At 52.1% G+C, this 25,161-nt stretch overlaps 2 protein-coding genes across 6 annotated transcripts; one reads left to right on the forward strand and one right to left on the reverse strand.

Moving 5' to 3' along the window:
* Window positions 1-179: 179 nt before the first annotated feature.
* LOC105469387 (uncharacterized) lies at window positions 180-11,226 on the forward strand. 2 transcript variants are annotated; one of them, XM_071083227.1, is made up of 9 exons: window positions 180-269; window positions 2,284-2,456; window positions 4,391-4,508; window positions 4,864-5,108; window positions 6,548-6,618; window positions 6,823-6,930; window positions 8,427-8,570; window positions 10,502-10,671; window positions 10,832-11,226. In XM_071083227.1, the coding sequence occupies exons 7-9, from the start codon at window positions 8,568-8,570 to the stop codon at window positions 10,983-10,985; spliced, it is 327 nt and encodes a 108-aa protein (XP_070939328.1). In that variant the 5' UTR covers window positions 180-269; window positions 2,284-2,456; window positions 4,391-4,508; window positions 4,864-5,108; window positions 6,548-6,618; window positions 6,823-6,930; window positions 8,427-8,567; the 3' UTR covers window positions 10,986-11,226. The 2 variants fall into 2 exon arrangements, with proteins under 2 accessions (XP_070939328.1, XP_070939329.1); XM_071083228.1 differs by lacking the exon at window positions 4,391-4,508.
* LOC105469399 (pancreatic polypeptide) lies at window positions 2,002-16,668 on the reverse strand. 4 transcript variants are annotated; one of them, XM_071083224.1, is made up of 4 exons: window positions 16,481-16,668; window positions 13,998-14,188; window positions 13,684-13,755; window positions 2,002-2,429 (listed from the first exon to the last, which is right to left on the reverse strand). In XM_071083224.1, exons 2-4 carry the CDS (start codon window positions 14,186-14,188, stop codon window positions 2,189-2,191), a joined length of 504 nt encoding a protein of 167 aa, XP_070939325.1. In that variant the 5' UTR covers window positions 16,481-16,668; the 3' UTR covers window positions 2,002-2,188. The 4 variants fall into 4 exon arrangements, with proteins under 4 accessions (XP_070939325.1, XP_070939326.1, XP_070939327.1 ...); XM_071083225.1 differs by lacking the exon at window positions 16,481-16,668 and adding an exon at window positions 14,942-14,982; XM_071083226.1 differs by lacking the exon at window positions 2,002-2,429 and adding an exon at window positions 13,345-13,493 and having other exon boundaries at window positions 16,481-16,610.
* Between the last annotated feature and the right edge of the window lie 8,493 nt (window positions 16,669-25,161).

Below are 25,161 nucleotides of genomic sequence, written 5' to 3' on the forward strand. Positions count from 1 at the left end.
ACCAGGGCGATCTTACATCACAATCCCGCCCAACGTCCCCTTCCCACCCTGGCCCCACCGGAACACCCCTCCCCTTCCCTTAGCGAGGAAGGATTTGGGCCGAAGACCTGGGTGGTCCCAGGACTCCAGCAGCCTGTGGTGGTGGGGTGGGGTGGGGTGGGGTGGGGTGGGGTCGAGGCTGAGCTTCCCAAGGAAGTCACAGGACCTCCCCTCAGGATCTTCAGAAGTGCTAGTCCGGCTCTGGCAGCCTGAACTCTTCCTCCTCCAAGGTGAAATCCGAGAATACTCTTCCTTCCAGGGAGAGCAACTGACCTGCAAAACGGGCGCCAGTTCGGGTGGCAGGCACCACGCACATTACAGTCATTTATTCCAAAATGTTGCTGTTTTCGCTAAACTTTCGTTATCTCTGGTTGCATGTTTTGCATGTTTGATAATGAATTCACCACCCTACTAGGTAGGGCTGCCAGGGAACAAGCCAGGACTCCACATTTTCTGTAGGAGGGGTGTTGGGGGTGGACAATTCAGTCTGGGAGAGAAGGCTTTAATCCGAGTGAAGAGCCCTTTGCACTAGCCTGGGAGGAGGCTGAACTGTCATCCTGCCTTGACTCAACACAGCCATTACCCTAGAAGTTACAGCGCCACCCTTCAGAGATCTACCCTGTGTGCACACATGGAGGAGAGGCTTAGGCTGTTAAAGTCAACATGTTAAATAATGTCCTGAAATGCGACTGTAATTAGAACACAGCTGACTTCCCCCACAGCCATTCTTACCTATTTTATTACTGTCTGGCACAATTATCAGCATGTAAACTCCAAGAAGGTGCTTCATCTTATTCCAGTGCCTAGCAGAGGCACAGGGTGCACAGTGATGGTTTTAAAGTGGAAGGGATTCCAAGATTCACTTCATTTAGGGATGGATCTATTGTTATAATCAGATTCCTGAAATCAGTGCTGACTTCCTCTCACATTTCACAGGAAGCGAGACTTCTTAAAGCTTGAGGTTTTCTTGGTGGGTTTTATTTAAATTGAATTAAAATAGTTATTTTACAGGGAAAACCTTCAAAATAAAACACTTTGCAACTTTGGGGTGAAAGTTAAATAAAACACTCTAGCTCCAGATTAAGTTATCACTGAAATGAAACACTTTTGCTCCTTTTTTTTAAAAAAAAAAAAAAGAACATTTCATATGTAGTAAATAACGATTGTTTTCTTTTGAGATTAATTTAGAAACTTAATCCCTATTTAAGAGCTTTCATATGCAGCTATGCGTTGCCTGCCATGTGAGGAGCTTGAGAAAAGTGTCATTAGGTGATTTTACCATTGTGCTAACATCATAGCGTATACTTACACAAACCTAGGTGGTGTAGCCTACAGCACACCTAGGCTATATGGGATGGCCTAGGACTCCTAGGCTACAAACCTGTACCATATGTTACTGTTGTTAGGTTTTGAAGAAAAAGCAAGGGTTAAAGAAAGACACACACACAGAAAGAGGTCAGCTCAACAGCAAATGCAGGTTTTACGTCCAGCATAAACCCTACAGAAGTGGGAGACTAGCTTAATGCCAGAGCCCACCACTACTTACAGGCTGGGGCAATGGATAGGTAAGGGGCAGAGGGGTCTGGGCAGTAGGGCTTGCTGCCTGGCAGGACACCGATGAGATGTTCCCATCATGAGGTGGTTCTGGCCCTTGTTCCAGCAGGATGTCATCATGGTGTTCCTTGGATCTTTGTCCAGCAAGATATGACAAGGATGTTTCTTTTTTTTTTTTTTTTTTTTTTTGAGATGGAGTCTCACTCTGTCACCCAGGCTGGAGTGCAGTGGCGTGATCTCGGCCCACTGCAACCTCCACCTCCCAGGTCCAAGCGATTCTCCTACCTCAGCCTCCTGAGTAGCTGGGATTACAGGCGCGCACCACCATACCCAGCTAATTTTTGTGTTTTCAGTAGAGATGGGGTTTCGCCATGTTGGCCAGGCTGATCTCGAACTCCTGACCTCAAGTGATCTGCCCGCCTTAGCCTCCGGCAATGCTGGGATTACAGGTGTGAGCCGCCGTGCCAGGCCAGGGATGTTTCTTTAGTTGGGCTTTGTCTGCCCTGTGGTCAGGTGGTTAGGTAGGATGTTTCTCACCGCCTGAACCTCTGTGAAATGTTTCACTTTGAGCGAGGTCTGCAAAATAGCAGGGAGCTTACAACATGGTACAGTTTGGACTAACATTTTTGCCTTTTACTTTAATATAAAAGGAAGAGGGGTGTTGCTGATTGGCTGCTTCCTTCTGAATAGGGGCGCTGTACTCAGCATTTGGGTTTCGAAGCAGTGGGCATTCCACTTCAGAGCTGTTTTCCTTGAGGTGCGGATACTGGACTTGGTGGAGGAGAATGATAGTATTCATGTGTTTCTGGGTGGTTGCCTGAACAACGGAGTTCAGCCTTTGGGAGATAAAGCAGGATATGAAGGTGAGTACACATGGGTCAACTGTTAGAATTAGGAGGCAGAAAATTAGGGGTCCTCCAACCGGCTAGCCTGGTACCAAGTGTAGCAGAGATGTTTAGTCCTGCTAACGAGAATGAAGCGTACAGCCCGCTTGCTGTGTGGGGCGGGGGGAGGAAATAGGCATTACTAAAGGAACCTGAATCTGAATAGTTTGGTTGTTAGGCAAAATGTTAATGTTTGGAGATTGAAACACTAGGGTGCATGTTCCTGACCAAGTGCAGCCTAGGGAATTCTGGCACTCTCTAGATGTCAGAGGTCATAATCAAGGATGACGCCTTTAGTTAGACAAACCAACTTTGAGCCTCTACTCTATACTATAGGGGAGTCCCAGACAAGAACACAGCTTGAGCTGGGCGTGGTGGCTCACACCTATAATCCCAACACTCTGGGAGGCTGAGGTGGGTGGACACTTGAGGTCAGGAGTTCGAGACCAGCCTGGCCAACATGGTGAAACCCTGTCTCTACTAAAAATACAAATATTAGCCAGGCATGGTGGCCCGCACCTGTAGTCCCAGCTACTCAGGAGGCTGAGGCAGAAGAATTGCTTGAACCTGGGAGGCAGAGGTTACAGTGAGCAGAGATCGTGACACTGCACTCCAGCCTGGACCACACAGTGAGGCTCTGTCTCAAAAACAAGTAGTAATAATAATAATGTGTTATATATCATATCATATGACATATAATGTAGCTATGATGATATAACAATCATAGCTATTATTCTTAAAACGGCATTTGAGGCAGGTCTTGAAGGATATAAAGCTTCATTGGCCAAAATTTCCATCACTCCCTGCTTGTTCTCCCCTCTGTCAATCAGCTGCCACCAGGGAGGTCCAATTTCTGAAACACAGGAATTGTGTGAGCAGAAGTCACCGTTCACACCAGCCCTCAGTGTGAGGAGGAAGACATTTGAGGGCAAGGTAGCTGCAGCCCCCAAGCTGTCCTCCACACTGGAAGCCAGTCAAGGCGTGGCCTCTTCAGCTACAGTTGACATCCAGTTCTGCTCTGGACCTGCGAAGGCTCTGAGGGCTTCCTGCCAGGCTGCAGGGAGGGGTTTGGGTGTAGACCTGGTGGACTAGAAAATTACCCATTTGCCCCCAGATTAATGATTAACGGGTCCCTGCCCTCACCCTGTCTGGGAGAGGAGCCCAGGGCCAGGCTGGCCAGGGGGAGCCCGATAGCATCTGTCTCTGCTCGGAGGTTTCGGAGATATGCTCCATGGTGGGCTGACTGCACCTGATGAGTGTGGAATCTATGGGTGATTTCTGAGGGCACCTGGGGCCTGGCCAGGCCACATACCCTCCAGTGAGGCTTCTAACTTCTGGGGCATACAGAGAGGGCGTGGCATCCAGTCAGATGTCCTGATTAAGGCAGGTGGCTCCAAACAGGAGAGCTGTGCCCTTGGCTCAGAGGAACGTGGGCTTCTCTGACCACTCCTGGCTTGACCACAGGACTTACCTTGACCAGTGACACATCAGCAACATAAGTGCCACATCTAAGCAGGATGTGGCACCTTAAGAGCTACTGCAGCCAGGCACGGTGGCTCACACCTGTAATCCCAGCAATTTGGGAGGCCAAGGCAGGTGGATGACAAGGTCAGATTGAGACCATCCTGGCCAACATGGTGAAATCCCATCTCTACTAAAAATACAAAAATTAACCAGGCGTGGTGGCACGCACCTGTAGTCCCAGCTACTCAGGAGACTGAGGGAGGAGAATCACTTGAACCTAAGGTTCAAGTGGAGGCAGAGGTTGCAGTTAGTGGAGATCGAGCCACTGAACTCCAGCCTGGCAACAGAGCAAGAGTCCGTTTCAAATGAACAAACAAACAAACAAAAGGAGCCGTTGCCTGGTTCTACCTTTGATTTTTTTTTTTTTTTTTTTTTTTTTTTTGAGACAGGGTTTCACTCGGTTGCTTAGGCTAGAGTTCAGCCACATAATCTCTGCTCGCTGCAGCCTCCACCTCCTGGGCTCAAACTATCCTCCTGCCTCAGCCTCCCAAGTAGCTGGGACTACAGGTTTGTGCCACCATGCCTGGCTAATTTTTGTATTTTTAGTAGAGATGGGGTTTCGCTATGTTGTCTAGGCTGGTCTCAAACTCCTGGACTCAAGCAATCATCCTGCCTTGGCCTCCCAAAGTGCTGGGATTACAGGCGTGAGCCACCACACCCAGCCTACCTTAGCTCTTTTACCCTGGCTATGAGGCCAGGATGTCCCAGAACAAGGTTACTTCTTTTGGGGTGGGCCCTGGAATGACGTATATTCCACCCACACTGGGGGCACCCAAGGAGGCCCCATTCCCTTCACCTGCCCCTCACCACCATCCCCAAGGCTCACCCGTCTCCCTCCTCTCGCCCTCTCCTGCCTGACCAGGCGGGAGGTCCTGATGCCCTTCCCAGGACTGGGCACTGCGGCGGCCCCAGCACAGGGCAGGGCCCACCTGAAGCAGTGTGACCTGCTGAAGTTGTCCTGGCGGCAGAAGTAACTCTGTGGGAGGAAGCCTAGCCTGGCTGAGACCCTGTGGGACGCCGTGCACCTCAGCCTGGAGTGCCAGTTCCAGTTCCGGCAGGAGCGCTGGAACTACAGCTTGGAGGGCAGGACGGGCCTGCTCAAGTAAGGTGGGGAGGTGGGCTATGGGAGGAGGAGGGCTGGTGGGGGCGGGGGAAGAAGGCTTCTGGGAGAAGGAGGCTGGGAGAGGCCGCCTTTTCCTCTCCCCTGGCACCTGTGCCCAGACCACACTGCCCTTGCTACCCTAGCACAGTTCCAAATGAGAAGAGTCCTGGGAGTTAATGAGAGACAGTTGAAGACCAGGTGTGGCCCAGCCTCAGGTTTAGGGGAGGAGAGGAGCAAGAAAGATCCAAGAGAGAAGGAGACAGCCCATTCCTGGAGGAGCCCACAGATGAGATGGGGGTCCCCCAGTTACCTTCCTCTGCTTCTTCACACACACACGCAAAACAAGGCACATGAAGACATGAGGACAGGCAGCAGCTGGTTCCAGGCCCGACGACATGAGCCAGGCCATGCATTTGTTCGCTCCTTTATCTGTCCCTTTGTTCATCACATCCATTGATCCATCAGTCCCTCCCTCCCTTCCACTCTCGTTTTACCTCTCTCCCTTCTTCCTGCCTCCCTCCCACTTCCACCCACCCACTAAGCATCCATGGAGGCCCACAGTGAGCCAGGCACTGTGCTAGATGCTGGAGGTTCAGAGCTGAACAAGACCTCAGCTGCCCTCAGGAAGCATGCAGTCTAGAAGGGAGAACACAGGTCACCAAGGAGAAAGGGCTTTGATGGGACACTAAAAAAAAAAATGCAGTGATGCTGTACAGGGCAGCCATGCCCCTCCTAGGCCAGCTGCTCTCCACGGTCAGCATCCGAGCTAATGGCCTCTCTCTGTGTCTCTTATGGGACGTCACCAGCACCCAGATGCACTGGAGGGCAGGTAGGAAGTAGTGAGCCGGTGGGAGGCCAGCTTTGGGCCACACCCAGCAGAGAGGAGAGCAGTGGTCCCGGAGTGGGTGGGATGGTCAGTCTGGGGCAAGTCAGCCAGGAGACTCAAGGTCACTCTGTCATTGGGTCCATTCCACAGTGGGTAGCAGATAATGATATTTGAGAACCATCATGCCTCACAGGAAGCCCATGGGGCTTATCTCAGGGGCCTCAGAAATAGGCTGGTCCAAATGGTCACACACTGACTTGGAGTCAAAATGGCGAGTTTAGCCCCAGCTGTGCCGGCACCAGGTGTCTGAGTAGCTTCTCTTTGCATCAGTGTTCTTCTCTGAAAAGTGGAGGCCATAGCCCCTGGCCTGCTGCACTCTGGGAATTTGGGCACATACTCCACAGTGAATTTGGAAGTTCCATTTAAGTGGGAACTTGCAGTCAGAGTTTAAGAGGCAGTTGACAGGGAGACCCACCCGGAGCTGTGTCCTCAAGCCACATTCACTCATCCTGCCCATTGCAGGGCTGCCACCTCCTGCCCTCAGAGAGCAGCAGGCAGCCTCTGAGCTGCTTCCTTTCCTCTCTTCCCCCTTTCCTCCCTCCCCGTATCCCTCTACAGTTCCTGGAATGAGTAAGGGAGTCTGGAAGAGCTAGGGCCTGAGAGCCTCCAGTGCCTGCAGAAGAGTCTGGGTTTGTATGGGCAGCCAAGGCTGCAAGGGACACATGGTTTGAGCTCTTGGGGGAGGGGAGCTCTTGAGCTCTTCAGCACTGGGCTGTGACTAATGGGGATAAGGAATAGCCTGTGTGCTGGTATTTAGGGTACACTGATCCCCAGATATCTCCTCCCACCTGTACTATGGAAATTTATCACGGGACTCTCATTTCTTTTTCTAGGGATTCTTGCCTCCATAGAAATGCAGTCCTGGTCTCACTTGGCTACTGAGTCATCCCATAAACTTCAGTGACATTGACATTGAATTTCTCACCCCCACTCAGAGCAGGGTTGGTTTGTATATTTGTTTGCTGTTGTTTTCAGACAGGGTCTTGCTCTGTCACCCAGGCTGGAGTGCAGTGGCACAATCCTGGCTCACTGCAGCCTAAATTTCCCAGGATCAAGCAATCCTCCCACCTCAGCCTCCCCAATACCTGGGACCACAGGCATACTCAAACTTTTGGGTTCAAGTGATCCTCCCACCTCAGCCTCCCAAAGTGCTGGAATTACAGGCATGAGCCACCATGCCTGGCCAAGGGCAAGTTTTAATAAGAAGAGGCCAGAAGATGAGACACTCTTGGGACAAGTAGAGATGGGAGGAAGGGGTTCTTTTAGGGCCAGGTATGGTGGCTCACACCTGTAATCCCAGCACTTTGGGAGGCCGAGGTGGGTGGATCACGAGGTCAGGAGTTCAAGACCAGCCTGGCCAAGATGGTGAAATCCCATCTCTACTAAAAATACAAAAATTAGTAGGGCACGGTGGCAGGCACCTGTAATCCCAGCTACTCAGGAGGCTGAGGCAGGAGAATCGCTTGAACCTGCGTGGCAGGGGCTGCAGTGAGCCGAGATCGCACTATTGCACTCCAGTCTGGGCAATAGGGTAAGACTCCATCTCCAAAAAAAAAAGGTTGGAGGGGGTTCTTCTATGAGTGGAGGGGCTCACGCCTGTTAATCACCTAGCATGTGCCGGGAGCTGCCCAGAGGCTAAGCTACATCACCCAACTCCATCTTCACAACAGTCCTATGCCAGGATGCAACCAGCTCCATTTCACAGATGAGGATGTGGAGGCTCAGGGGAGATAATGTCCCCTAATCAAGGTCACACAGTCAGGAGGGAGTGAAGTCAGGATTCTCATCCAGAAGTCCCTGCTCTTCCTACTGTGCCCCTTCTGGGGTTGGGGTAGGCACGAAGAATTGGCACACATTTTACAACTTGCCCCAGAAAAGCAGCAATATTGAGGAGGTAGAGGGTTCCTGACAGGCCACACAGCTGAGGCTCTGTGGCCTGAGGCAGCCAAGGCCTAAGCCCATTATCCAAGCAGCCAAGACCCACCGCCCTCCAGAAGGCTCAGCAGGTCATGCCTCAGGGGCTCCAAAATGGTCAGGCAGGCTGAGAAAATCTCCAGGCTGTGCAGCGGGGCCTGCAATCCTGAAACCAGAAACTGCAACTCCACCCCCTCCCCATGGCAGCAGGCCTAGGGGCAGGGAATAGGGATGCTGGGACCCCAAAGCAGCCCTGCAGGGGAAGGAGGCAAAGGTACCTTGGATCTAGCCAGATGGGGAGGGGTATCTGGTCTCAGAATAACCCCCTTCCAAACTCTGACAGTAACCCCTGGGAAAAGCACAGTCCCCTCTCAACCCCAGAGCAAAAAGTTACCTGACACCCCAGGCCTCCCTGCCTCTGCCACCCACACTTCTGGGCCCCCGGCAGGGACTGTGACCTGGTCAGAACAGCTGGTAGCCCATGTGCTTCCACCCCCACCTTCTCTCTGTTCTGGACTTTCAGGTCATGACACAGGGAGGAAAAGAAGACTATGCTGGGAGTGGAGCCTCAGAGGAAAAGGGGGCATGGATGCTTAGGAATATAAAGGGCCTCAGGTCCGGGCCAGTGACGCTCTGCTGAGCTCCTCTGCAACTGCCCAGCACCATGGTAATGTCTGGTGGCCAAGTCTGGGCCCGCATCAGCTGTATTCTCTAGGAGCTTGGGGATGGGGCCTGGCACCAAGGGCCCCTCCTCAGGCCCACTAAGGGCATGAAGGAGATAGGCCAAGGCAGCCTCGTCTGCCATTCTGAGGGCCAGGATAGCTACTACGGCTTCTTATTCCTGCTTGGGGTGATGGTGATGAGGGGAGTTCCTGGTTAAAAGAGGGCTGAGGGGCTTAGGAGCTCTGGGGGTGTGCATCATGTTTATGGGCACCATAGTCTGTGAATCATTGTGTGTTGCAGGCACAAAATTCTCTGTGCATTGGGTGTGTGAATCCTCAGACTGGCTTTCCTCTGTGTAACTGTTAGTCATTCATTTAATATGTACTATTGAGTATCTACTAAGTGCCAGGCACTGTTCTAGGTGCTTGTAATCCATCAATAGACAAAATAGGCGAAGAGCCCAGCTGTAATTAATGATGCTTACATTGAGGGAGGATATGCTGCTGGGAAGGGACTCAGACAACAAATATAGTCAGTACAGAATATAGTAAGTTAGAAAGTGCAGGCCGGATGTGGCAGCTCATACCTGTAATCCCAGAACTCTGGGAGGTGAGGCGGGAGGATCTCATGAGGCCAGGAGTTTGAGATCAGCCTGAGCTACATAGCAAGACTCCATCTCTACAAAAAATTAAAATTTAGCTGGGCATGATTGTATGCACCTGTAGACCCAGCTACTTGGGAGGCCAAAGCAAAAGGATGGCCTGAGCCCAGGAGTTTGATGCTGTAGTGAGCTATGATCCCGACACTGTATTCCAGCCTGGAAAGCAAAAGGAGGCCTTGTCTTAAAAAAAAAAAAAAAAAAAAAGAAAAGAAAAGAAAAAACAGTGCAAAAATAAAGCAAGAAAAAGATACAGAAAGATGAGGGGTTGGGTTGCAATATTATGTTATTTATTTACTTTTTTGTAATAAATAAATAAAATTGTAGAGACAGGCTGTCTGTCTTTTGCCCAAGCTAGTCTCGAACTCATGGGCTCAAGCAGTCCTCCCACCTTGGCCTCCCAAAGTGCTGGGATTACAGGCATGTAATCCCACTGCGCCCGACTGGGTTGCAATTTTAAATAAGTGTGCAGGGCAGGACCCATTTAAAAGGTGGATTTTGAGCTAATGCTTACAAGGGGAGACAGAGCTGGCCCATGAGGATGTCTGGAGGAAGAGTCTTCCAGGCAGAGAACAGAGTGACTGTCATTTTGCAGGAACAGCAGGGAGAAAAGAGGGGGACAAGCAAGGAGTTTGTGTGAGAGAGGTCGGTGAGGATAGGGAGCTGACCAATGGCTTTATGCCATCCTCATGTGTCCACCTTAGGGTGTGTCTCCCCGTTCATTTTTTTTTTTCTTTTTCTTTTCTGGGTTTTTTTTTTGTGTGTTTTTTTTTTAGAGGAAGTCTGGCTCTGTTGGGCAGACTGGAGTACAGTGGCCTAATCTCAGCTCACTAAAACCTCCACCTCCCGGGTTTCAGCAATTCTCCTGCCTCAGCCCCCCGAGTAGCTGGGATTACAGGCGCCCACCACCACGCCTGGCTAATTTTTGCATTTTTAGTAAAGACAGGATTTCGCCATGTTGGCCAGGCTGGTCTTGAACTCCTGACCTCAGGTGATCCGCCCGCCTCGGCTTCCCAAAGTGCTGGGATTCCAGGCGTGAGCCACAGCACCTAGATGCTCTGCCTGCATCACAGGGCATGTCCAGGTGTGCATCATTGCTCCGGGCACCAGGATGTTCCTTATGGCGTCTGTGCACTGGTGTGTGTCCCAGAAATAGACACGTCCTTCGGTCTGAGCACCCCTGCACCCCAGCCTGCCCACCGCGCGGCACACCTGCAAGCTCCCCAGTCCCCGCATCACCTGACCGCCCGCGGCTCTGTCTGCCCCGCCCCCTCCAGACGCCGGCTCTGCGTTGCGTATTCGCTCTGGCCATAGTGGGCCTTGTGTTGCTGCTGCTGCAGCCCGAGGGTGCCCTGGGCGAGGAGTTGCAAGTGCCACAGTCCAGGGCCGCCAGTTGGCTGAACTTAGGCTCCTTCAAGAAGTACATAGGGAAGCTCTTCAACAGCAGGTGGGCCGGCGGAGGGCGTGAGGTAGGGAGGAAAGCGGGAGGCTGAGGGGTGGGGGGGGCGCGGAGGGGGGGACACGGACCCCACCAGGCACCCCCACGCACATCGCAGCCCGAGCTGGGCTCGGGGAGCAGCCTCATGACTGCAAAGACTTGTTCCCAGCCCGAAGAAATCTAAAAACCACAAGAAAACTGCGAACGCCACGAACGCCTCCCCATCGAAAGGCACGAAATACCCTCCATGGACCACCACGAACCCCCAGTGGCTGAATACCTCGGAACCCCGACCACCGACCTCCTCCCGGGGCCCCAGGTAGGACAGCCTGGACGCTTGGCACCGAGCCAGGGGCCTCGGGACTGGGGGAAGCTTGGGTGATAGAGAGAGGAAGCTCCTGGGGGCGGGCATTCGGGGAGACACAGCGCCCAGGCGGGGGAGCTTCGTTCTCCAGGCTGGGCCTTGGCCTCCAGACGCCTCTCTCCCACCAACCCCTTTATATTGAGAGGGGCCTCAACCTCTCCTCATCCCCTCAGTGGAAACAATAAAGACAAATTTCTGTTGCTTCAGTGACTTCTGTGGGCCTGGGGTCAGGGAGGGACCAGTCCATTGGAGGGGAAGGGGGACTCTGGAGTTTCTGCTGTGGGAGAAAAAGACCTCAGCTGTTGGGGGTCCTCCTCTGGTAACCCATCCACCTTCCTCCACGTCACCCATACATGGCCTTGTGGGTCTGGCCCTCCACCCCGTGGTAGAGACACAGATGCAGGTCCTGGAGAACACACTTACTGCCCCGGTAGTCCTGCACAGATGGCACCAGTGTGGGGGCTCTAACCCGGAGGGAGAGCAGAGGTGAGAGAAGAAACCTCAAAGGAGGGGCTTCAGCTAGACACACCCCAACTCCCACCTGGCTCAAGTTTCTACCAAACAGCCCAGTTTGGGCTGTCAGAGTTGGCACAGTAACAAGAAGAGGTGCCTTTGCCCCTCAGCATGCAGAGTATAGGGGGCCGCCTTCGCCTCCTGGACTTCAGAGCAGGAGAAAGGGTGGAGCCTGGCCAGGGCCTGTCCCTGAGAAGCTGGGTGTGAGGGTGGCTCTCTCTTCTGGGGGCTCCCATGGCCATCAGAGAGACCTGGTGGGGGAAGAGCCCCCTGCCCTGATCCTACCCTCACATCCAGGTATGTCTCCAGGGTGTGAACCCCTGGCCCTAAGAAGTATCCACTCCTCTCCCCATTCACCACCCATCCCCTTAAGCTGCCAGAGAAAATGCTGGGACTTCAGACTCCCTCTCCCAGACCCAAACCGTTCTCTTGCAAAACCCTCTCTCTATCCAGACATCCCTTATATTTAAGAATCAACCAGAGGCCGGGCACAGTGGCTCACACCTGCAATCCCAGCATTTTGGGAGGCCGAGGTGAGCAGATCGCTTGAACCCAGGAGTTTGAGACCACACTGGGCAACATAGCAAGACCCTGTCTCTACAAAAATAAAATTAGCTAGGTGTGATGGCATGTGCCTATAGTTCCAGCTACTTGGGAGGCTGAGACAGAAGGATCGCTTGAGGCCAGGAGGTCAGGGCTATGGTGAGCTGTGATCATGCCACTATACTCCAGCCTGGGTGACAGAGCAAGACCCTATCTCCAAAAACAAAAAATTAATCTGAGCCAAGCAGCTGCATCCTCTAGAAGTTCTTTGTCTTTTAGGATCTGGTTCTACTTCCAGGTCATTTGCACACACCAGATGGAGTAGGACTTGAGGAGAAACACAATTGTGGTGCTATTTCCATTTCTGTGCAAGGTGCTAAGCCCAGAAAAGCGGACCCCTCATCCTCCAAACCCATAACCCCATCCCTTCAGGCCAAGCGTGTGGGGGAGGCAGGAGAAGCCATTCTAGGAACCGGACACATCTAGTTCCCTCACTTCTCCCCTTTACACACACACATGTACACACGCATGCATGCGCGCGCTGTCCCCACCTATTCAGGGTGCCTGAGAAGGGCCAGGAAGAGATGGGTGCTCTGGGACTCTGGGCAGTCCTCCCTGGGGCAGGATCCAGGTCCTCGCCCTCACAGGGCTGGAGTGTGCAATCTACAGATTCGATTCAATTGGCTGGAACTCTCAGTTAATCTAGCCTCCTCCCCTTCCACAGCAGCTTGAATACCTCCTGTGCCCAGGACTTCACTACCTCGCGGGGCAGCCCATTCTCTCCAAACTTCTGGATGGCAGCTCAGGGCCCTGGATGCAGCCAAGACTGCTGTAGCACCAGAATCGTTCTTCCAGGCTGGGCTGTGCGCCTGCCCCCATGCCAAGGATGCTTTAGTATAATTTTTGGTGCTTCTGCTGCCTAGGCTGCAGTAAGGCACTGGTGAGGGGCGCACTTGGGGAAGGGCTGTCATCGGGCCATGTCGGGAAGATCTATGGGTGCTGAACTGGGAAGATTCAAGACTACCAGTTCATAGACTTGCCGAAGGACCATGCAGGACCATCTGCTCAGTGGAGTCCCTGCCTTCCTCTGGCCACCACTTGTCCCTCTGTGAAAGGGAGAGGATGAGCTGAGCGACTCTGATGACCCCACCAAGGTTCTGGATGATCCCCTTTTCCACTGCCCTGCCCTCCTCTTTCTCTCCCATGCATTTGGCGCTTCCTGCTGCCCCCACCAGGGGTCCGCAGAGACACAGGACAGGCTGTGGCTTTGACTTGCTTTATTGAGCCTGTGCGGGAGCAGGGAGCAAGCTTTGGCCAGAGCCAAGGGTGCAGAAGGGAGAGCTGGGCTGGCACTGCTCATGGAGTCGTAGGAGACAGAAGGTAGCATTACAAGTCCAGCGGGCTGAGCTCCCTGTGAGGACAGGGCAGAACATGGCAGTGTAGGCGGCAGGCCTCGTGTCCTCAGGAGGCCTCAGGCTGGCTCTGGGCTCCTGTTCTCCCTCTTCCACCCCCCACTACACCTTTCCAAACTCTGATTCGGTCCCACCACCCCTATTTCAGCCCCAGGGAGTTGGACAGACAGGGCAGGGAGTCAAACTCACCTGGGGGCAGCAGCATGCGGGGACCCCCACTCCGAGAAGGCCAGCGTGTCCTCTTTGTGTCTTTTCCCATACCTGGGAGGGAAGAGGCAGCAGGGGCAAGCACTGTGCCCAGGTGCCAGCCCACCCGTTTCATATCTGCCTGTAGGCACCATGTCTCCCAGGGCACATTGGCCTAGGCCTGTTCAGCACAGATGCCCTGTTTTCCCAAGAGCAGGCCTGGAAGGGGCTGGGGCTGGGGATAGGGTGTGGCCAGGAATGTGGAGTGGGCTCAGGGTCCCAGGGGCTGGATCTCTCTCCCCGACTGTGGCACACACCTAGGTCTGGTCAGCATGTTGATGTATCTACGGAGATCAGCCGCATACTGGGCCATCTGCTCTGGCGTGGCATTGTCCCCTGGGTACACTGGCTCCAGCGGGGCTCCCTGGGCACCCAGCAGTGGCTGTAGTAACAGAGCCACACAGGTGGACAGGAGCAGCAGGGAAAGGCAGAGGCGTGTGGCAGCCATCTGAGGAGCAAGCAGAGGGGAGGTGGAGAGCCCGGGCTGCAGATTTCCCATGCCCAGGAAGCAGGGTCCATCTACCCAGCCTCTTAGCCCATCATCCATTTCTCCAAGCCTGGGGACAAGGGGGCAGAGCAAAGGGCCACTCCAAGCTGACCACTCCACCTCCTAGACACTGCTCTGAAGGTGCGGACAGCCTGTCCTGTGAGCAGCCCAGCAAGCCAGCGCCTTGCAAGTTAGAAAAGCATAGCAGAGAAAATGGGGACATGAGTCCTGGACACATGGGACTCATGACATCCAGGGCCTCATGGCTCCAAGGAGGCAGCAGCTAGTGGGAATAAGGCCATGCCAGGTCACCCACAGGGTGGGGGACACAGAATGAACTCGGGAAGCCAAGGACAGAAATCCATGACCTTGTGGGTCTGGCCCTCCAACCTGCAATAGAGACACAGATATGGGTCCTGGAGAAGATGCTATTGCCCATGTCGTCCTGCACAGACCGGCAAAGGCACTCACACAGGGACCCCTGTCACTCACAAGGTCACAGTCACACATTCCAGTTCATGGCCATGCACACGAGTGTGCACATATACGTGCTGTCTTCTAGCGTGACAGGTCTGTCCAGATGCAGAAAGCAAGACCCAAGCAGGACCTTAGGCCTCCCAAGGCCCCTGGCCCTGCGAAGCACCAACTCCTCTCCATCCGAGGCCCCAGCCTGGGGGAGGCCCCCAGAGCCCCAGGCAGGCTGAGCCCGCTTACCTGGAGTCCAGAGTAAATGGGTACTAGACCAAACAAGCACCTGCCTCAGGCCGGATGGGCCCCTGCCCTCAGCTGGGCCGCTTTATAGCCCTCAGCCCCCCAGAGTCCCCGCCTCCTGTCAGCTTCTCTCGCTCCACAGCCCTCGCCCCTCCTCCAACTGTCTCCCGATATTGTCAGTATCTGAGGCCAGAGACAGGAGGAGGACAGGGCAGTGCTGTGGGTGCCAGACCAGCAGCATAACAGAAAAAACTGGACCACAGGAAAAGTCTCCTGTGGGCCCCCATCCCTGACACTCCTTCCCTTTGGGCACCAGAGCAGGCTTGGTTCAAGAAAGATGGGGTTCCGGAACTTCAGAGTGACTGAAAGGTTTTGGTCACAGGCCTTGGAACTAGCTCTCCTGCCTCCCAAGGATCAACCCAAATCATCCAACATATTCCCTCTGGGCAGAAGATTGAAGCTGCAGCTGGAAGATTGAGGCTGCAGCTAGAGCCTCCAGGATGAAGAATGGAAACTCAGGCCATCCTCTGAAGCTTGCAACTAGAACAAGGTGGGAAGAGGGAAGGCGCCTCAGGTCCTCAGGCAAGGTGGAAAGGAGTGGGGTACCAAGCTTGGAGAAACCCATTTGGTGGGTGCATAGGATGCAGAATGAGAACTCATGTGCTTGGGTTCAGGGGAAAGGTTGAGGGGGTGCCAGTTTCCCGTAGCCATTTCCCTCCCCATCTCAGAGCCCCCATTCCAGGAAAGTGCTAAAAACCAGCATCATTTGTAAAGCCCCACATTTTCCAAAGTGCTTCCAGTTCAGTCACCTCACTAAATCCCCACAACAACCTATTTTACAGATTCAGGATCTGAAATCTGCTCAGAGATGTCAAATCGCTGGCACCAAACCACACAGCCAGTCAGACAAAGTATTGGTAGAATTTCCCACTTTTTGGCTGAGAAACCTGAGGCTCACAGAGGTAGAGATGCTTGCTCAAGATCTCATAGCTACCGAGGTCCCAAATTCTGGCTTAGATTCTCAACCCCACTAATCCATCCCCACCAGAAGCCCCTGAATCTCCCCTGCCCAGCACCTCCCAACCCCCAGTCTCCTTCCCCAGCTTAGGCCAAGGAGTGGTAACTGGCTGTGTCTGAATGACACGGTGACACGGAGTACGGAGCTAAGGACTTATGACTGCTGATGTTCTGCTGTCCCAGATTAGTACACCAAGAAGTTGGGGGGTGGGGGGACTGTTGGGGAACAGGGAACTGGAGGTGAAACTCCAGGGATCTGGCAGGGTGGGGTTAGAGTCAGACAGAACTGGGACCAAATCCTGGCTCTGCCATTGGCTGGCTGTGTGAGCCTGGGAAAGTAATTGATTTAATCTCTCTACAGAAGGAAAAGCTTCACTTTTCCTCTCTGTAAAATGAGCTCATCACACCCATCTCAAGATAGGGAGAATAAAGGAAGGCTCAGCAAACATCAGTGTTCTGCCTTAACCCTCCCAATTTTGATTTTTGTTAACAAGAAGAGCAATATTGCTTCACCAGACAACTTACATTCCGCAAGGCAAATATGAAAGTCGCTCTGTCTCAGCAAGCCCGGGCCTTTCTCTGGACGGAGGTTTTCTGCTTGCAAAACAAGGGTGTGAACTGGTGACTGGTCTCAGGCTGGCCTTGGGTTTGGCAGGGAGAGGTTGCAGCTATTGCCGCCAGAGGGCGCCAGGCTCCAACCCTAGTTAAAAGGGTCTGAGCTCCCACAGGACCGTGGCCTTGGAGGGACCTGTTCTGGCTGCTACTCATGTGGGAACCCAGCCCCACTCGACAGACAGTGGATCTAGGGATTGACTCAGATGCCAGGGCCACTTGTAGTTCTGTCCTGTCGCAGAGGTAAACCTAAGTGCCTAACAAATAACAGGTACTCCACAAATGTCAACCAAACTGTAGCTTTCCTTTTTCTCCTGTGCAAACAACAGATTCCTCTTCTGGGTCCTCTCAGGGATGTGGTGACAATCCAGGAGGAAGAGGTAGTAGATGTGCTTTCTACACTGCACGGCCATGTGTGTTCATTTTCATACCGCTTTGAAAAGAACTGTCTGAGGTCAGGCGCAGTGGTCCACACCTGTAATCCCAGCACTTTGGGAGGCTGAGGTGGGCGGATCACCTGAGGTCAGGAGTTCAAGACCAGCCTGGCCAACATGGTGAAATCCCATCACTACTAAAAACACAAAAATTAGCCAGGCGTGGTGGCGCATACCTGTAATTCCAGCTACTTGGGAGGCTGAGGCAGGAGAATCACTTGAACCGGGGAGGCGGAAGTTGCAGTGAACCGAGATGATGCCACTACACTCCAGCCTGGGCAACAGAGTGAGGCTCCATCTCAAAAAACACACAAAAAACAAAAAGAACTACCCGAGATTCGGTAATTTATAAAAAAAAGAGGTTTAATTGACTCACAGTTCAGCATGGCGGGGGAGGCCTCAGGAAACTTACAATCATGGCAGAAGGCGTAGGGGAAGCAAGGCATCTTTCTCACAAGGCAGCAGGAAGGAGAAGTGCTGATCAAAGGGGAGAAGAGCAACTTATAAAATCATCAGCTCTCGTGACGACTCACTCACTATCACGAGAACAGCATGGGGAAAACTGCCCGCATGATTCAATGACCTCCACCTGGTCTCTCCCTTGACACATGAGGACTATGGGGATTACAATTTAAGATGAGATTTGGTGGGGACGCAAAGTCTAACTACATCACTATGTCTAGAACACAGCAATGGTTCTCACTCATCTTCATGTGTTCCTGTCAGAGGCGTTTGAACCAGAGCGACTCCATCTTGAACAGGGCTGGGTAAAATGAGGCTGCGACCTGCTGGGCTGCATTCCCAGGAGGTTAGGCATTTTTAGTCACAGGACAAGATAGGAGGCTGGCACAACATACAGGTCACAAGACCCTGCTGATAGAATGAGGTAAAGAAGTTGGTAAGAACACGCAAAAACCAAGAGAGTGATCAAAGTGACCGCTGATTGCCCTCACTGATTTTTCTTTTTTTCTTTTTCAGCAGAGATGGGCTTTCACCATGTTGGTGAGGCTGGTCTCGAACTCCTGACCTCAAATGATCTGCCCCCATCAGCCTCCCGAAGTGCTGGGATTACAGGTGTGAGCCACTGCACCTGGCCTCACTGATCGTTGTACACTAATTATAATACATTAGCATGCTAAGAGATGCTCCCACCAGCGCCAGACAGTTTAGAAATGCCATGGCAACATCTGAAAGTTACCCTCCATGGTCTAAAAGGAGGTGGAACCCTCAGTTCTGGGAAATCCCCACTTCTCTGGAAAACTCATGAATAATCCACCCCGTTTATTAGTATATGATCAAGACATAACCATAAAAATAGCCAGACAGCAGCCGTGGGGGTGCTCTGCCTGTGGAGTAGCCATTCTTTGTTTCTTTACTTTCCTTTTATTTATTGATTGATTTTGTAGAGATGGGGGCTCACTTTTTTGACCAAGCTCAAACGATCCTCCTGCCTCGACCTCCCAAAGTGCTGGGATTACAGGCATGAGCCACTGCACCTGGCCCTTGTTTCCTTATCTAATAAACTTACTTTCATTCTACTCTGCGGAATCACCCTGAATTCTTTCTTGCGTGAGCCCCAAGAACCCTCTTTTGGGGTCTGGGTCAGGACCTCTTTTTGGTAACGTTCCCATAGTGCTTGCCACAGAGCCCTGCTTAAAGAAAGCACCAATTCACCGGGCACGGTGGCTCACGCCTGTAATCCCAGCACTTTGGGAGGCCGAGGTGGGCAGATCACAAGGTCAGTAGATCAAGACCATCCTGGCTAACATGGTGAAACCCCGTCTCTACTAAAAATTTAAAAAATCAGCCGGGTGTGGTGGCACACGCCTGTAGTCCCAGCTACCCGGGAGGGTGAGACAGGAGAATCGCTTGAATCTGGGAGTCGAAGGTTGCAGTGAGCCAAGATCGCGCCACTGCACTCCAGCCTGGGCGACAGAGTGAGGCTAGGTCTCAAAAAAAAAAAAAAAAAGAAAAGAAAAGAAATAAAGAAAGCACCAATTCCTGGTTTGCAGACCCACCAAATGAAGATGATAGTGGTACCTCTTCCTCTGCCCAACACCACGCCCTCTGGCACAAGGCAGATGGCCACTGGCGGTGACGGGGATGGAGTAAGTGCTATGAGACTAGGAGGGGAACACCCCAGAAACACCTGAGGTCACAGAGTGAATGAAGGCAGGTAAAGGAGCAAAGGGAATGGGGGCCCCTACATACTCGACCCCAGGGCAGCAGCTTGGCCCTCACCGAGTCCTCTATCACACACATTCCCCTGCCCCGCCCCCATCCTGGCTGTCTAACCTCAATCCCTGCTGCTTTCAGTTAATCAACCAATGAGTGGTCATTTATCGCACATCTGTTCTGGGCCTCATGGGGGCAGCAGGAGGTGATGAAGAAGCAAGGGTTCTACAAAGAGGTCAAAGCTGCGTGAGAAGCTGGGGGAAGGCTTGCTTTTTTTTTGTTTGTTTTTTTTTCAGATGGGCTCTCACTCTGTCACTAGGGCTGGGGTGCAGTGGCAGGATCATCGCTCACTACAGCGATGTCTCCTGGGCTCTGTCTCCTGGACTCAAGGGATCCTCCCATCTCAGCTTCCCAAGTAGCTGGGACCACAAGTGCTTGCCACCATGGCCTGCTATTTTTTTTTATTTTTTTATTTTTTTGAGAGATGGGCTCAAGTATCTACCCAGCTCAGCCTCCCAAAGTGCTGGGATTATAGCCGTGAGCCATTGCATCTGGCCAGGATGGCTTTTTTTGAAAGTGAGGACGTGAAAGTTCAGAAAGGGGAAGAAACTGGCTGTGGCCCTCCAGCAAGCTGGCAGCCATCCCTCAGCTAGCCCTGTGCTTCAGAACCTTACTCACAGGTCATCTTACAAATGCCTCTTTGCTACCTTAAGAAAACCGAGGTCCAGTGAGGTAGCTGAGGCTGTCTAAGGTCACATGGGAGTCAGGAAGGGTCAAAACTAAACCCAGGTCCACATGGTTCCAGCCTGGCTTTATCCCTGTTTGCAGACCCCCCCCAATCCCAACCCGCCACTGGCTAGAGCCTGGCCCGGCTCTTAAGCCAATGTCTTATTCCAAAATTAAATGGCAACAGCAGAGGAAGAGATAGAGTGGGGGGTAGCTGCCCCCAGATGCCAGGACCTATGCCCTGGAGAAGCCTTTGGGCTCGGGATAGCTGTGACATGCACACACGTACCTTACGCCCCTTCTCTCACCCACTCTGAGCCAACTCAGGACCCAGTGGGGGCTCACTCCACTAATTTGGAGTCTGGGCTCTGCCTCCACTTCTCTCTGCCCTAGGAACTCCATCTGCCTCCAGGGCCTCCTGAAGACACACAGGGAGAGTTCAATATTTCTCCCTTCCTGTATCCAGTGTCTGCAATAGCAAATCCTGTCATTACCGCTCCAAATTTTTCTCAAAGAGGAAGGCTTCTTTCTTGCTAAAATAGAAACTAAACTAAGCTACATAATACAGTTTGAGAACAGCCTGGCCAACATGATGAAACCCCATCTCTACAAAAAATACAAAAAATTAGCCAGGCATGGTGGTGGGTGCCTGTAATCCCAGCTACTCGGGAGGCTGAGGCAGGAGAATTGCTTGAACCTGGGAGGCAGACGTTGCAGTGAGCTGAGATAGCACCACTGCACTCCAGCCTGGGCGACAAGAGCAAGACGCCATCTCAAAAAAAACAAGCCGGGCGTGGTGGCTCATGCCTGTATTCCCAGCACTTTGGGAGGCCGAGGCAGGCAGATCACGAGGTCAGGAGATCGAGACCATCCTGGCTAACACGGTGAAACCCCTTCTCTACTAAAAACACAAAAGTTAGCTGGGTGTGGTGGCAGGCGCCTGGAGTCCTAGCTACTCAGGAGGCTGAGGCAGGAGAATGGCGTGAACCCGGGAGGTGGAGCTGGCAGTAAGCCGAGATCGCGTCACTGCACTCTAGCCTGGGCAACAGAGCAAGACTCCATCTCATTTAAAAAAAAAAAAAAAAGACAGTGTTGGGGAGGTAAACAGGGAGGCCAGGGCAGTAAGGTTCCTGGAGGAAATGAGACCTGAAGTGGCCTTGAAGGCTGGAGGCAGGGGGAAATGCTATTTCACAGAAGCAGGGGTCTGTGGCAATGGGGTTGAGCACTTTAGGGGCACACACTGAGAAATTGCAGGAAATGCCACTGAAGGAGGAAAGGGTGTTATGAAAAGCCTGAGTTTCTGGCAGAGAGTTTAGATTTCATGTTTAGTAGAAACAGAACTGCTTCGGGATGAGATCTCTTACCTCTGTCCCTTATTCTACGGCTTCCTGCAAGCCTCTTCCTCTCCGCCTTGGGATTCCCATTGGTTCAATGAAGAGATAGGCCCAAATGATTTCTAGATGACATTCAAAGGACATCATGTTCCTAGTAGATAATGTTAGGTGCCCAAATATCCACATTCTCCTTTCATCATCAAAAACCTCGAGATGGTACATATGTAGGTTTGTTATATAACAAAAAGGTAATCCGGCTGGGCACGGTGGCTCACACCTGTAATCCCAGCACTTTGGGAGGACAAAGCGGGTGGATCACTTGAGGTCAGGAGTTCAAGACCAGCCTGTCCAACATGGTGAAACCCTGTCTCTACTAAAAATACAAAATTAGCTGGGCCGTGGTGGTGCATGCCTATGATCCAACCTCCTCAGGAGGCTGAGGCAGGAGAATCGCTTGAACCAGGAAGGGGAGGCTACAGTGAGCTGAGATCGTGCCATTACACTCCAGCCTGGGCAACAAGAGCAAAACTCAGTCTCAAAAAAAAAAAAAGATAATCCATTTATAAATTTAAAAAATTTGTAAAAACAAAGAGCCTGAGATGGGCACACAGCCACTCAGCAAAGACATAGGTTGCCTTTGCAGCTAAGTGGGGCCATGAGACTAGGCTTTAGCCAATGGGCTGAGAGTTAAAGTGGTTTTTGCCATTCTGTTTTTAGGAATGGATGTGCCTGCCTATGGCAGATTATATTTTTCAAAGATGACACAAAAATACCTCCTATCTCATGTGTGATTCTACAGTGGGTCTGTGTCCCCTCTTCTTGAATGTGAGTGCACTTGTGACTGCTTTGACCAACAGAATATGGGATATGGTGCTATGTGACTTCTGAGGCTGGGTCACAAAAAATGGTTGTCGTGAGTTAAATTGTGTTCCTCCTGAAATTCATATGTTGAAGTCCTAACTCCCAGTACTTCAGAATGTGACCTTATTTAGAAAAGGGGTCATTGCAGATATAATTAGTTAAGATGAGGTTGCCAGGCGCGCGGTGGCTCACGCCTGAAATCCCAGCACTTTGGGAGGCCAAGGCGGGTGGATCACAAGGTCAGGAGTTTGAGACCACCCTGGCTGACATAGTGAAAGCCCATCTCTACTAAAAATACAAAAATTAGCTGAATGTGGTGGCGCATGTCTGTAGTCTCAGCTACTCCGGAGCCTGAGGCAGGAGAATCGCTTGAACCTGCGAGGCGGAGGTTGTGGTGAGCCTAGATCACGCCACTGCACTCCGGCCTGGGCAACAGAGTGAGACTCCATCTCAAAAAAAAAAAAAAAAAAAAAAGATGAGGTCATACTATAGTGTGTGAGCCCCTAATCCTGTAGGACTGTTCTCCTTTGAAAAGGGGAAATTTGGACACAGAAACAGACATGCAAAGAGGGAAGATGAGGTGAAGAGGCACAGCTCAGACACCCATCTTCAAGACAACGAGAGGGGCCTGGAACAGATCAGAAGGAATTAACCTGCCAACGCCTTCATTTCAGACTGCTAGCCACAAGAACTGTTGCTTAAACCACCCAGTCTGTGATTCTTTGGTATGGCAGCCCTAGCAAACTAAACAGCAATGCCACCTTCATCTGATTCTCTTGAAATACTCTAAGCAGGAGACCAGTTACCATGTAAGTCCAACTACCCCAAGAATATCAGGCTGGAGAGGCCACATGTAGGTACAATGGTCAACATCCCCAGCTGAACTCAATAGCCAGCACCAGCATGCGAATGAGCCTTCTCAGGCATCACCCCGGTGGATCCTTAACTGCAACCCTGCCAACCTCTGGTAGTATCCGCATGTGAAACTCAAAGCAAGAACTGCCAGGAGGAGCACTTCCTGACCCTGACCCACAAAATCCTCAGTGATGTACAATGGTTGTTTGAAGCTGCCAAGTTTTAGGGTAACTTATTATACAACGTAGTAACCAGAGTGCCTATCTTGCCCTTCCCTCCCTTGCCACTGGCTAGAACACAGATGAGGCCATGGTGGGCTGTCTGCAGTCCTGTAAATGACATAGATGAGGGCATGGGGAAGCCACAAATGGGGAGCCCGGGCTCTTGGATGCCCTCATGGAGTACAACTGCCAACTCCCCAGATGTCACTCACATTTCATGCAAAAGAAATAAATTTCCATCTTGTTTAAGCCACTGTTAATTCCACCTGTTTTTTTTAAGCCAAATCAATATCCTAGTAATATGATATATGTAAAACAAACAGCTCAGTGTCTAGCACATAAATAAGTGTTTTTTTGGGAAAGGTAATTATTGCTATTCTCATTATTATTATACTAATAATAATTATTAATAATATTATTACCCTAAACTGCTCAACACTCCTCAAAATGAACATGAGGTGGACCCATGTGACTGATGGTCAAGCTGGACAGAAATTGTCTGTAGTCATGCCTAATTCATACCAGGTTTCTCTTCCATCCGCCTTAAACTGACTATAGCTCTCCCAGCAGACCAATAGACAGGGGATCAAGGACACCAACACACAGACACATTCTCCCGCTCCCCACCCACACAATGAACCAAAGCTCTGGGCAGCTACTGTGTGCTCCCATCCCACCTGTCCTGTTGCAGGAGAGAAGACAGGAGGCAAAATGGGATGGAAAGTGGGTCCAAGATAATGAGTGGGGAGAGGGAGTCAAAGAAACTAACTTCATCCCCAAGAAATCAGGCAAGGCTTCCGGGAGGAGGTGACTACTATCCTGAGAGTATCTTTCAGGCTGAAGAGAGGGAAAGGGCTCTGCAAGCAGGGAGAGTGGCCTGGGCAAAGGCGCAGAGCATCAGAATCCACATAGCTGGTGACCTCCACCTGCCTCCTCTGCCTCACCCTTTCAGCTCTACCTCCAGGGAGGCTGGAGGACAGCACGGGGGGGGTGGGTGTCAGAGCCCTCTGGCCCCCAACGGACCTGTGTCCAAGCAGGGACCTTCTCTGCAGCTATGGCACAGTCAGCTTTAGAGTCTTCTCTCCTTCCAGAACCATTGAACTGCAAATAGTCCTTAAAAACCCTGATCCGTTGGCCGGGCGCGGTGGCTCAAGCCTGTAATCCCAGCACTTTGGGAGGCCGAGGCGGGCGGATCACGAAGTCAGGAGATCGAGACCATCCTGGCTAACACGGTGAAACCCCGTCTCTACTAAAAATACAAAAAGAAATTAGCCGGGCGTGGTGGCGGGCGCCTGTAGTCCCAGCTACTCCGGAGGCTGAGGCAGGAGAATGGCGTGAACCCGGGAGGCGGAGCTTGCAGTGAGGCGAGATCGCGCCACTGCACTCCAGTCTGGGCGACAGAGCGAGACTCCGTCTCAAAAAAAAAAAAAAAAAACCCTGATCCAGGCCAGGCGCAGTGTCTTACGCCTGTAATCCCAGCACTTTGGGAGGCCAAGACAGGCAGATCACGAGGTCAGGAGATCAAGACCATCCTGGCCAACATGGTGAAACCCTGTCTCTACTAAAAATACAAAAATTAGCCGGGTATGGTGGCAGGCACCTGTAGTCCCAGCTACTCAGGAGGCTGAGGCAGGAGAATCACTTGGACCCAGGAGGTGGAGTTTGCAGTGAGCCGAGATGGCACCACTGCACTCCAGCCTGGGCAACAAAAGCAAAAACTCTGTCTCAAAACAAAAAGCAAAAACAAAACAAAACCACAAAACCCTGATCTGCTGCAAGGATGCCCCAGCCTTCCTGTTGTTTTTTCACTCTCTGGGTAACAGGCTTTGATTTCCTCCCTCATCTCCTAGCGCCTTGCTTCAGATTTGGGCAGGTCTTGCTGACCTAGAGTCCCAGGACAGAGCCCACAGCTACAGGAGGCTGTGTCCCAGGAAGGAGACATAGGCCCTTCCTTCCTGAGGCCCCAGGAGGGACACAGGATACAGAAA

The sequence above is a fragment of the Macaca nemestrina genome, chromosome 17 (genome assembly GCF_043159975.1).
Source record: "Macaca nemestrina isolate mMacNem1 chromosome 17, mMacNem.hap1, whole genome shotgun sequence".
Taxonomy (NCBI): Eukaryota; Metazoa; Chordata; class Mammalia; order Primates; family Cercopithecidae; genus Macaca; species Macaca nemestrina.

Excerpts from the sequence above, each read along its gene's own strand:
- LOC105469387 (XM_071083227.1), top strand. Across the intron at positions 10,672-10,831 it reads GGGAAGCTCTTCAACAGCAG|CCCGAAGAAATCTAAAAACC; the intron begins GTGGGCCGGCGG and ends ACTTGTTCCCAG.
- LOC105469399 (XM_071083224.1), bottom strand. The coding sequence starts at position 14,188 with ATGGCTGCCACACGCCTCTGCCTTTCCCTGCTGCTCCTGTCCACCTGT. Across the intron at positions 13,756-13,997 it reads AACATGCTGACCAGACCTAG|GTATGGGAAAAGACACAAAG; the intron begins GTGTGTGCCACA and ends CTTCCCTCCCAG. Across the intron at positions 2,430-13,683 it reads CCGCATGCTGCTGCCCCCAG|GCTGAACTCCGTTGTTCAGG; the intron begins GTGAGTTTGACT and ends TATCTCCCAAAG.